Source organism: Nilaparvata lugens, unplaced genomic scaffold, assembly GCF_014356525.2.
Source record: "Nilaparvata lugens isolate BPH unplaced genomic scaffold, ASM1435652v1 scaffold7734, whole genome shotgun sequence".
NCBI lineage: Eukaryota > Metazoa > Arthropoda > Insecta > Hemiptera > Delphacidae > Nilaparvata > Nilaparvata lugens.
This window is the reverse complement of record NW_024093482.1, coordinates 1-12733: the sequence shown is the minus strand read 5'-3', so window position 1 is coordinate 12733 and position 12733 is coordinate 1. Positions and strand designations below refer to the sequence as shown.

The 12733-nt window shown below is 33.9% G+C and overlaps 1 protein-coding gene across 1 annotated transcript; it reads right to left on the bottom strand.

Moving 5' to 3' along the window:
• Positions 1-14: 14 nt before the first annotated feature.
• On the bottom strand, positions 15-542 carry LOC120356730 (gastrula zinc finger protein XlCGF17.1-like; the record flags this gene model as incomplete). Its single annotated transcript, XM_039445707.1, has 1 exon — positions 15-542. A coding segment is annotated over one exon (528 nt), but the record flags the coding sequence as incomplete, so codon positions are not given.
• Positions 543-12733: the final 12191 nt, after the last annotated feature.

Sequence of the window (12733 nt, the reverse complement as noted above, 5' to 3'; positions counted from 1 at the left end):
ATCACAAAAGTTACAACTAAATGGTTTTTCATCTGTATGTGTTCTGATGTGATTCTTCAAATCACTTGATTGAGCACATTTGTAGTCACAAAATTCGCAACTAAATGGTTTTTCACCAGTGTGTGTTCTGATATGTCTCTTCAAATGGTCTGAAGTAGCAAATTTGAAGTCACAAAATTCGCAACTAAATGGTTTTTCACCAGTGTGTGTTCTGATGTGTCTCTTCAAAGAACTTGAATTAGAACATTTGTAGTCACATAATTCGCAACTAAATGGTTTTTCACCAGTGTGTGTTCTGATGTGTGTCTTCAAAGCAGAAATCCATGGACTTTTATAGCTGCAGTCAGCACAGCTGTAGAGCTTGGTCTCTTTGCCAGCTACAGTTGGCTCAGTGCACTTTTCCACTGGAGAGATTGAATGTGCATCCAGTCCACCCACTTCTGTTGCATTGGCAGTGCCGCTGATAGAAGGCCACATCTCTGCTTCACTCTTCACTGCGCCAAAGTCAACTTCTTCTGAAATGTCTTCTCCATCTTGGGAATCTACAAAAATAAACATACAACATTACTTGAGAAAATATACAACAAACTATTCTTGAAAAACTAATGGAAAAACATTTGATTAATTGCAATATATCAGTAATTTCCATCTGTAGACTGGATGGCTGTATATATGGCTTCGTATAAAATGTGCGCAGCTATCCACAGATTGTCAGTATGGTTTAAGGATAAGCATTCCTGACCGGCAATTAGTAAGTACTGGGTTCGATTCCCGGGCTGACAAATACTTTTTGAATAGTAGCGCTCATCGAATTTCCATCTACCTGTTTACCCTGTTGTCAATATTTGCAGTAGCAGAAAGAAGTCTTCGTGGTGAATTACAGCATTTAATTTGGATTTCGTTTAATAATAATTATTCTTGAACAGTGTTTCTCAGCTTAATTTGAAAGCTTATTTGATTCAAGTATGTGTTGTCAAATACATTTCTTTGATATGACTAACAAGAAACAGTTATATCTTACCTTCTTCTTTGATGAATATTGGATTGTAGCCAGGTATTAAATAATGATATTGGCTGAAATCATTATCGGTTGGAGCGAATGCAGTGCTGCACTCTGGCGCTGGTTCTGGCTGCTATTACTGCAAAAACGTCGCCATCTGCAAATACGTATATCACATTACAACACTGCTCATACAAATCAGTGGTACTATGATCGAATGAGAGCAGAGTTTGGAACAATCATTTGATTGCTAAGTCAACATACAACTCAGAATCTATAGCTTGGAAAATATGTTGATCGAGTAGATTGGAATAATTATTTTCTGATCACAAAATGTAAATTTAGCCTACTACTACATTACTTACACCCACTACAAAACTTTTATCTGACTGCCAATTGTCAAGGGTTGAAAATAGATTGAACATTGCATTCAAATATGGTGATGGTATTATTATTGTTAATGAATATTATTAATGGTGAATAGTATTAGAATAGAATAGAATAGAAACTTTTATTTGCCATAAAAAATTAAAATAAATACAAAAAATAGTGAACAATATTACAAATCTCAACAAAAGAAAAGCAAAAGTAACATGTGTTCAAATACAAGCAAACATAATATTATGGCAAATGTACTGGGCGCAAAGAAATGAAATTTCCGTCCGCGCACAGGAGTATCAATAAATCTCTAAAATTACAATACAAGGACTATTTTTGAAAATAAACTGAAAAAAAAACATCCATAATATAATGAGTAAGTTAATGAAAAAGAAACATTGTTATAAGAGTAATGAGAGTAATGAGGTCTATAATTAGAAAAAAAACATGTGATTAATATAATTAATTAATGTTCAGAATTAAACCAGCAATCATATAACCCAGGAATAGAAAGGTGGATAGAGCTAAGAAAAATAGTAATTGAATAGAACTTAGAAAATAGCAGCAACTGCCAAAAATACAATAACAGTTATGCAACCTAATAACCTGAAAGCTATATTATGTTGAAATGCCAGATCTTAGAAATATGAAGCTAAGGGAATATTGAATAGATTATCTTAGGATGTGGTACCAACTTTCAATCACATCAATATTGAGAGCCAAGATTATCTTCTTCACTTTTCTTTTGAAAATTGGGAGAGGATAACTAGCAGAAGCAATATCCTGAGGCAGTTGCTTGAAAAATCTTCCTTGCAGGAAACAGAAAGACTTTTGGAAAAAAGTACTATGAGGTCTAGGAATGGGAAACCTTTCAGCAAACCTAGTTCTCCTATCATTGGCCTCGTGCCCCAAGGTAGCGCCTTCATTCCCACTAGACCAATAGAATTGAGATAATACCTTGAAAACATACAAGTGTCTCAGAGGCAAAATTTCATAGACTGAAAAGAAGAGAATAAATCCAGATTTTCTTGATTATCAACTATTGCTCTTACTAAGGCTCTCTGGAGTGACAATACAGGCTTCAAATGGGTTATGTAAGTACTTCCCCAACAAACTAATCCATATGAGAGACGAGACTGAGCAAGGGCAAAATAGAGGTCTCTCAGAACAAATGTTGGACACAAGTTTCTAAGACTGAAAACCCTATGTAGAAGGCAACGCAAGTATTTTTTCATTGACTCTATCTGGTTTTTCCACAATAAATCATCATCAACGGTAATGCCAAGATACTTTACACTTCTCTCTTGATTTATAATTCCACAGCCACAATCAACTTCATTGCAACCAACAAAATGAAACTTCAAGGGCTGGATAAGCATGAATGAAGATGCAATCCCAAAATTCAGGTAGATGGTTTTCTCAAGGTTCAGGCTCAATTATTGTATGCAAACCACACAGAAATCAAGCGAAGGTCATTTGACATCTGATCATACAGATCCGAATCTGAGGTTGCACCATAAGAAAGGGCAGTGTCATCAGCAAAAACTGTGAACCTTCCACTGAAAGGGCCATGATACAGGTCATTAATATACACCAGGAACAGGATAGGTCCCAATACAGAGCCTTGTGGAACTCCACAATCCACCATAAGAAGTGGACTAGAACTCAAGCCAATGCTAACTGCCTGAGACCGTTCAGAAAGGTATGAATAGAACCAAGTTAGAGGCAAACCACGAATACCAGCTGCTTCCAATTTCCTAATGAGTGTTGCATGGTCAACCGTGTCAAAGGCTTTCCGAATGTCCAAAAACAAGCCAGATACTCTTCTCACCTCTCTATTATTGATGTTCAAACATATCTCTGAAATGAACTTTCTCAAAGCTAACTCAGTTCCTAGGCCCTCTCTAAAACCAAATTGGCAATTTGAGAAAAAATTAGTTGAATTTAGGAAAGTCAACAAGCGATTTTTGATCAGTTTTTCAAATATAACTGAGAAAACAGAGAGAAGAGAAATGGATCTATAATTCTGGATTAATTTTGGGTTACCTTTTTTGGGAATTGGAACTACTTTCGCAATTTTGAGTTTACATGGAAAAACACCCTCAGAAATGCTTAATTAAATATGAAACATAACACTGGACTGATGATTGTGCTTATTTTCTTGACCATGACTGATGAGTATCCATCGATGCCAGGGGCCTTAGAGTTTTTCAGGGATGCAATGACTTTTTCAATCTCCAAAGAAGAAATCGGATACCAAAACAGTGATCTATCACAACGTGGCTCTCTGAAAACATTGTTATAGTCGTTCAACGCTTGCTGAGGAAAAGGGGGTGGAACAGCAGACTTAGGTGCAGAGACAAAGTATTCATTGAACAGATTAGCAACCTCTGAATCTTCACTTACAACACCATCCTCGGTTACCAAATTGAATTTACTTTTCTTGGCTCCTCTTCCAATCAATTCATTGATAAGTTTCCACTGTTTTTTGGAATTACCTCTTACAGTCTGGAACCGATCATAGTAATATCTCTCCTTTGCTATCTTTACCCACATTTTTATCTTGTTCCTCAAAGTAACAAATTCATGTTTCAATCTGATGTTCTCAGGCTCATTCATTGTCTTCTTATATAATTTGTCCCTTGACCGAATAGCTTCACAAAGTCCACTGTTCATCCAAGGCTTCAATAATCGTTGCTTGTGATTTATTTGAGTGGACTTAGTGACCTTAGATGATTGAATGGCAGAGTCCAAAACATAACAAAAACAATTATATGCGTGATTAACACTTTCGGCACTGAATACAACAGACCAATCTTGGATTGTAAGTAATCCTGTGAGAACATCCCAATTTATTTCATGAAATGAACCAAAATTCACCCCTGGCCGAGACTTTTTTGCCAGCATAGAAAGACACACAGCTCTGTGATCACTTATAGAGACCTCAAGAACAGCAGAGCGCGCAGAAGATGGACCAACACCTCTCAGCAACACATGATCAATGCACGTTGAAGTATTTTCCGTGACACGTGTATCAATATCAATCAAATTTTCAAGACCACTAGAAGAGATTATTTCAAAGTACCTGTCGCTAATTCGATCAGAATTATTAACATTTATATTAAAATCACCAATACATACAACAACCGAACTCTTAATGCTACTCAACATATCACTAAAATCAGTCAAGAAACGATCAACCGGAACTCCATGCCATCTATAAATTCCTATCAGAGTGAAGCAAACATTATTGTACACACATTCCAATATAAGAGAATCTGCCCCATCAATCTGTCTAGCTACTGTGCAACAGGTGAATTCCTCCTTGTGATAAACAACAATACCACCACATCTGTTATCATTACATGAGAATAAAGTAACATAACCCTTAATATCATATATATTTATATTTACATCAGGCTGGATCCACGCTTCAGACAAAACAATAAAATCTGGTTTCATTTCTAAATTGTTCAAGTATAACAAAAATTCATCAAAATTTCTATTAATGCTTTGAATATTCATATGGAAAAAAATAAGACTCTCATTACTCTTAAAATATTCATTAAAGTCCTCAATTGAAGTTAAATATTTACATTCAAAATCATTGTTCATAGTATAAAGTTTCTACTAAATGAAAAAAAAGAGAAATGAAAACGAAACACTGGAAAAAATAGAAAAAAAAAGAAGTTTTCGTAGTCTCGACCGCACTAACAAGACTGAATGACTCAAAAAGTAGTTTTATCTAAATAAAGGAACAAGTAAATGGAAGTAGAATAAAACATTTTAGGTATAGAATAAACTATTGGATTATGACTTGAGAGAAGGTTATAAGGAAGACTCCTTATAACCCAGTAAGATATTCGTATAAGATACGTATATGATTCAAACCTGGAATAGGATGAAATTATTAAAAAATTGAAAGAAAGAATTTAAACTAGACCATACCTACAAACCTATTGAAGTTTTTTTTCCAAAGGGCTCAAATTGACTAGGACCTGAATATAGAATAGTTTCTAAAATATTTAGAGTAATTCAATGTAAAAATAAACCACTAGTTACATTAATTAAATTCACTTGGAAAACAAATAACTTGAAACAATATCAAACTAAACCCTTTAGTAACAAATTGATCCAAAATGAGCTCAGAATATAAATAATCTAGATAGTCTACAACAAATAAATTAAGAATCATACAGATTGATAATCTCAAGCAATCACTGTTATGAATAGATAAGAATCACAACCTCTAAGAATTGATAAGAGTTTATCTACTTCGATTAAATTCATCTCGATTAATAGAAAAATAAGTGGAAATAGAAATTCAAGTTGCATTGACAAATAATACGGTATTCAATAACAAAATTCTAATTACCTCAAAATAATGAAAAAAATATTCAAAATATTCTAATATGATTATTTAATCTTAACTGTTATCAGTCCTATTATTCTCTAAAGATGTATATTCTGTGATATAGCCTATATATTTTAACTTATTCATAAATTAGGCCATTATAAATGCAATATTACAATTGTCAGAAGCTGTACAATATCAAATTCCGGAATCTAATTCAATATTATTACAGAATCAGTGATCAGATTAGAGAGAATAATATTGATTGTGCCAAATAGTTAATTATCTTAGAAGTGAAATATTCTCCAAATTCATGTATTACCGAAAAAATTGAAAAATAACAATAATATACACATACATAAATATAATCTTAGACCATTAGTGTCCACTATATTAATATCATAATATTATAATAAGTATAGAATCATATATATTATAATAAGTGTAGAACATCTTCATGATGACAGTAGGCTATATGTTGACTGTATCAGATTTATCGTTGAGATATAGTATTTATTTGAGGTATACGATTTATTTGAGGTAAAGTCTAATATGATTATTCAATATAACTGTAATCAGTCCTATTATTCTCCAAAAATGTATATTCTGTGATATAAATATATTTTTTTAATTTTTTTTTTAAATTTATTATAAATTAGGCCATTATAAATGCAATATTACAATGTATTATCAGAGATGTAATATACTATTTCATTATGAATGGATTGAAGTAATGATTCCAAATCAAAGATAAAATAGGTACTGAGCTAAATCCTGTACATCCCGAAAAAACATTTTACTGATATTGATAAGTGCTACCTGTTATCTAAGTATTCTCACAGCTATTGATAGCTTAAATACAAACAATAGGAGAACAGGATTAATAATGAACGAAATAAAATTTCATTATTATCAATATAGAAGTCCAATAATTGAACTTCTATAAAGGAAAACTCAACTGAATAAGATACCGTACTAACCTAGGCACATTGATATGACACTTCCAACTACACACACGTCCAAAATAAATAGACACATCATACATGAGTAAGGCAATCATGAAGAAGTCTATTCTCGAAACTGCTCAAGATCATTCTCCGATTTGATAATGAAAATTTTTCCGTCGTCTACCTTCCTAACTTTGACTCGACCCGCTCGATCGCACCACACATGACGCACCAATCCGCTCTTCTGCAGCTCTCTTGAAGCGTTGAAAAGTTTTCTCTGGCCCTTGGAAAGCGCCATATTGACGAAGATCCGGCCATCCCCATTCAGGTTGATTGACTTGGGAGTGAGTTCTTCTTCTTGTTTCTTTCAAGTAAAAGATGAGCATCAGTTCGACGTACGAATTTGACATGAAGTGTAGGGGGGCGACCTCCACTCGGCTTTCCCAGTCTATGAGCGCAGTCAATTGATTCACTGTTCAAATTAATGTCCAGCGCGCGACCCAACGAGGTAACAATCTGAACAACATCTTCACCAACGCTTTCAGGAATACCATGAATTGAACGGAATTTAGACGGGAGTATTGATCACGCTCTTCAAGAAGCGCTAATATTTTGATGTTTTCAGCTTATATTATTTGAGAAATACATAAGTACTTATGAAATTGGAACTATGCATGTTTATCATGCATGTCCTGGCGTTTTTAATAGAATGGACAATAGAACAGTGCTGTTAATGGGAGATTTGTCAATTGATTCAAATCTGTATTGTTTCCCTGAGTAATGTCAACACTTCACACAATGCAACTTTTCTCTCTACTATAAGATCACATGAACCATCCAATTCACCCTGCAATCATCATATCACTTCAAATATCGGGGCATCGAGCTTTGCTCGTTATTTATTGATAAACATAACACAATTCTTTAAAATGATTGGGGAAGGACTAACAGGCACAGCCAAAAACTGTTTCTTCCCCAAATTTTCATTTATACACTATAAATGGTCCAAAAAGTAGGTTATGTTCCATTCACTTCAATCAATTCTCAGTACAAATATTTGAAAACAGAAAAGTTCTAATTTAGATTGTTTACAAACCTAATTGAATAACAAAATAACACCCACTAATCACTTAAAACTGTAAAATAATGATCAACTTTGAATATTATAATATACCATGTCATGTCAACAAATCAGATTATTTAGATCGAGTCTATTAATTTGTCTAGATTTCTCGCGAGATACGGTAAGCTGATTGATCACACAGTTGATCTCCCACACAGGCACACGCATCTTCTGTTATATACAGACGACGAAATTATCATCTGTTTTTCCTTTTATTATCCTTTTATGTCCTTCAGCGAGTTTTCCCAGGGATGAGACCTAGTGCAATCGAATTTTTATATCATAAACCTACTATATTCTAAATTTCGTGAGAATCGTTAGAGCTGTATTTGAGATCCGGTCACATACATAGAATAGTATAATTATATACAACCAAACATATATACAGAAATTGCTCGTTTAATGATATAAGTAGCCTATATTTGAGACTTCTGCGAAGAATTTTTGCGCAATCCCCGAGAAATAAGGAAAAATTTTTGCGCAAATCCCCCTCCCCCTCCCACCTCCCCCTCTGCGCATGCGCAAACTCCCCCTCTCCTCCCCCTCTCCCTCTCCTTCTCCTTCTCCCTCTCCTTCTCCTTCTCCTTCTCCCTCTCCCTCTCCCTCTCCTTATCTTATCTCCCAGTGAGGACGAGGGGGTTGAAAAGAGAGAGATATATCTCTCTCTCAGTGAGGGAAAAAAAATTTCCCTTTTTGGACGAAAAATTCCCTACTGACAGATTAAAGTGAATCCATCTAATGCTATACTGACAGATTAAAGTGAATGCTAAATGAGGGAAAAAATTCTCTACTGTCAAATTAAAGTGAATCCATCTAATAACTTATACTGTCAAATTAAAGTGAATCCATCTAATGCTATACTGACAGATTAAAGTGAATCCATCTAATGCTATACTGACAGATTAAAGTGAATCCATATTTCTACATCTTTATTTGAGTAACAAATTAAGACTGGTAGTAATATTATGGAAGCAGATTTAGACAGAATTTTTCTATTAAAGGAAAAATGAAAGCTATTGATTATAGTTATATTTGAGTAATTAGCAAGTAGGTATTTAGATAAGTGTAAGACACATGTAAAGACAACCTTGATGGATCCCTTCAAGTCAAATGAACGTTGTGATTCAGATCATGTACTGGTAAAACACAACAAGAAACTCTTCTATGCAAGTGTAGTGAGAGTCAACCTTGGAAGATATGCTCAAATTATTCTCTCAGTCAGATCTTACTTCAGACAGCTTCAGCATCATGATCTCTAAGATATAAGAACCCAATTCAACTTATACTGACAGATTAAAGTGAATCAATCCCAGTCTAGTATAGATAAGAAACTCTTTTGTAGATGTGCTAAAACCCTATTACTCTTTAAGTTTCTCGTTCTAGAGTTAGTTGCAAGGATCTTTTCAAATATTCTTTCCAAATTCATGTTAATGCATAACAATATTAGCTACAACTATTGACAACTGCTTTTTTCATATCATATGCACTTCAAAAAATATTTTCTCAGTCTATATTATGTAAATTCATTTATAATTGTATATAAGTGTAAAAAACCAGTATATATTGTATCTACACGAATAAAGCATTCTCTCATTAGCTTTATTTATTTATTAGATAGAGCGAACAATACAATAGTTGGAAAAGAAAAAACAGGCTATTGCCCAAAACTTCTTCAATTTCCTGATTTGTCACAAATCGTTCAAATATTATGTTCACTTCAATTTCAACACCAAATCTTCAATCTGAAACTATGAATCAGAATAAAACAAAGAGTTTCAATTTAGATAAATGATAATGAAACTTGCGTTAAAACAAAAACTTCAAATATTCATACTGTTTTTGTTAGAAGTTTGATGAAACTTCTATAGCAATGATTAAACCTTCCTTGTCTGTATGACATCTCAAGTAATTGAAGCATTTAATTGTTACAAAATTTGGTTCTCAAGCACTATCTCGGATCTATCTAGTGACTATCTATCTATGAGCTTGAATTTTTCTTTTTTCATCATGTCAAAGTCCATACCAATCCTATTTGAAATAAGTAAATGTGCTTAATTTTAAACCATTTTCAGCAAATACTAAATTAAATAAGAGATTTGTTTTTCCCCCAGCACTGGGAGATATAATTAACATTCTTGCATTTTCTTATTTGTAATTAATTTATCAAAGTATTCCAAAAATGGCTATAGATATCCTCAGACCTATATCACTTGGGGTATCAGCTCTATTGATGTCTTAACAGAGAGAGGTCAATGATCTAAGTTGATCTTTTACATTTTTTATCTGCAATGTCATACAAGCATTTCCAAAGTTCATCGGAATTTGTAACAATAGTTGAGAAATCATTTGCACTACAATAATGTAGATGACCTGTATCTAGTATATCGAGCAGTTCGAAAATCTCAGATAAAATTGGAAAATGTACATTTTCTGTTTTTGTTAACGCTAGATCAACATCATCGCCTTGGAATCCTGTTGAAAATTTAATATTTTTTGCAATAGAATCAAATTCATTGAATGAAATTGGACATCAAGAGGGGAGTTAATTTTTTGAATTTTGCAAAGCTAAAACACTGCATGACCTAGATCAAGCTATGAACTATAATTGATAAGGTAGGAATGTGCACTTAGCTGTAACAGTTGTGTCTGAGGGGGCGTATCTCTTGATAAAAATGGCCATAGATATCCTCAGACCTATATCACTTGGGGTATCAGCTCTATTGATGTCTTAACAGAGAGAGGTCAATGATCTAAGTTGATCTTTTACATTTTTTATCTGCAATGTCATACAAGCATTTCCAAAGTTCATCGGAATTTGTAACAATAGTTGAGAAATCATTTGCACTACAATAATGTAGATGTCCTGTATCTAGTATGTCCAATAATTCGAAAATCTCAGATAAAATTGGAAAATGTGAGGGAAAAAATAATTTCCCTGAGGAAAAAATAATTTCCCTTTCTACTATCAGATTAAAGTGAATCCATCTAATAACTTATACTGTCAGATTAAAGTGAATCCAACTAATAACTTATACTGTAAAATTGCAAATAATTGGTTTGCTTTCCACCCGACAGTTAAGAAAAATTTCACAAATTTATATTGAAATTTTCTATGTGCTGTACAAACCGCAGGCGTTACTTTTTTTGGTAAGTGTGTTCTCCGAGAATATCTATAGTAAATTTAGTATGAACAAGCATTCCAAAAATGGCTATAGATATCCTCAGACCTATATCACTTGGGGTATCAGCTCTATTGATGTCTTAACAGAGAGAGGCCAATGATCTAAGTTGATCTTTTACATTTTTTATCTGCAATGTCATACAAGCATTTCAAAGTTCATCCAGAGGCGAGTTAATTTTTTGAATTTTGCAAAGCTAAAACACTGCATGACCTTCATTAAGTTATGAACAATAAAATTGATAAGGTAGGAATGTGCACTTAGCTGTAACACAGTTGTCTCTGAGGGGGGCGTATCTAATTGTAGACAGACAACATGTACGAGCTTTATGCAATCTCAGTGCATGCAAGCAATAAACACACTGTAATTCCTTTCCGTTGTAGAAGAATCCATAACGTGCAAAGTTTCTTTTCTGCGCATTCGTATACATCGGTGCCAATTTCATACTTTGCATTCGATTGTTTTTGCACAAGAAATTATTTGTTTGATACATATTTTTAAACAGCAAAGAATTATAATGTTGGGCACTGTACAACGCACACCTTCCATCGGGTCTATATTTATGTATCTTACATGCATCATAACACCACGAAGTGGAGAAAAAGCTGAAATCAGGCTTGAGAAAGTCCTCCGGTATGCATTGTACGTTAGAATGCAATCTTCTCAAAAACTTTGCTTTCTCAGTTCCTTTTATGAAAATTTTCTCATAACCTGCGAGGTATTCACGTATTAATGAGTCACTGTATTCTAAATCTCCATCTTCCATTTTATTTTATGATAGTTACGTTCCAGCCATGTTACTCGTTATACAATTTTGCGCTCAATTCCATCTTTGGAAATGGTGATTTGAAATGGAATACAGCATAATTATTGCACTCGTCAATGATAGCAAGTTCTTTCACAATAATTTGATTACAAGTTTGTTTAAACCAGTGAAGATCAACCGTAGCAATTTTCGTAGGTGTCTGCTTTTGCACTCCTTTCTGTTCCTCTTCACGTATCTGTTCCTCCTCACGTTCCTGCTCCTCCACCTCCTCTTCCCCCTCCTCTCCCGACTTCTGGATTGGTGTACTACTCCTCCTTGGTTCATAATAGAAATTTGTTGATTCAATATCGTAAAGTAGCAACGACTGAGTTTGAGCTTTGTCCAAAATATCAGAATCAAGATCACAAAGTATAGAGCGAGTTTGTGGCTTGTCCAAAATATCAGAACACAAAGAATAGGACATGATTCCTGTCAAAGGTAAAACTGATAATGGCTTACATTTGGCGCAGTACACACCTATATAACCTGCAGTGATGCACTCTATCAACAAATTACTGAACTTCTCAATTTAACAGCAGTACTCCGGAGTACATATCATGTTATTTTCATAATTTCTCCGGTTTTGATTCGCATTTTATTCTGAAATCGCTCGGTAAATGTAAAAAAGAAATATCCTGCATCGCGAATACGTCAGAGAGATTTTTGACACTTTCGGTAGGCAAAATTAAATTTTTAGATTCCTACAAGTTTATGTCTGAATCCTTGGAAGTATTGGTGCGTAATTTGGTAGAAAGTACAGACATGGAAAAGAAGTTGGGGAAAGAAAGTACATTGGAAAGAACTTCCTCCAATAGAATGATTTAACGCACACACACACCTCTGACACGCGAAGAATATCAACATGCACAAAGAGTGTTCTCAACATTCAATATTTTCATTACCTTTCAACTCAATGCTCGAACATTAACTAAAGTTAATTAATTAAT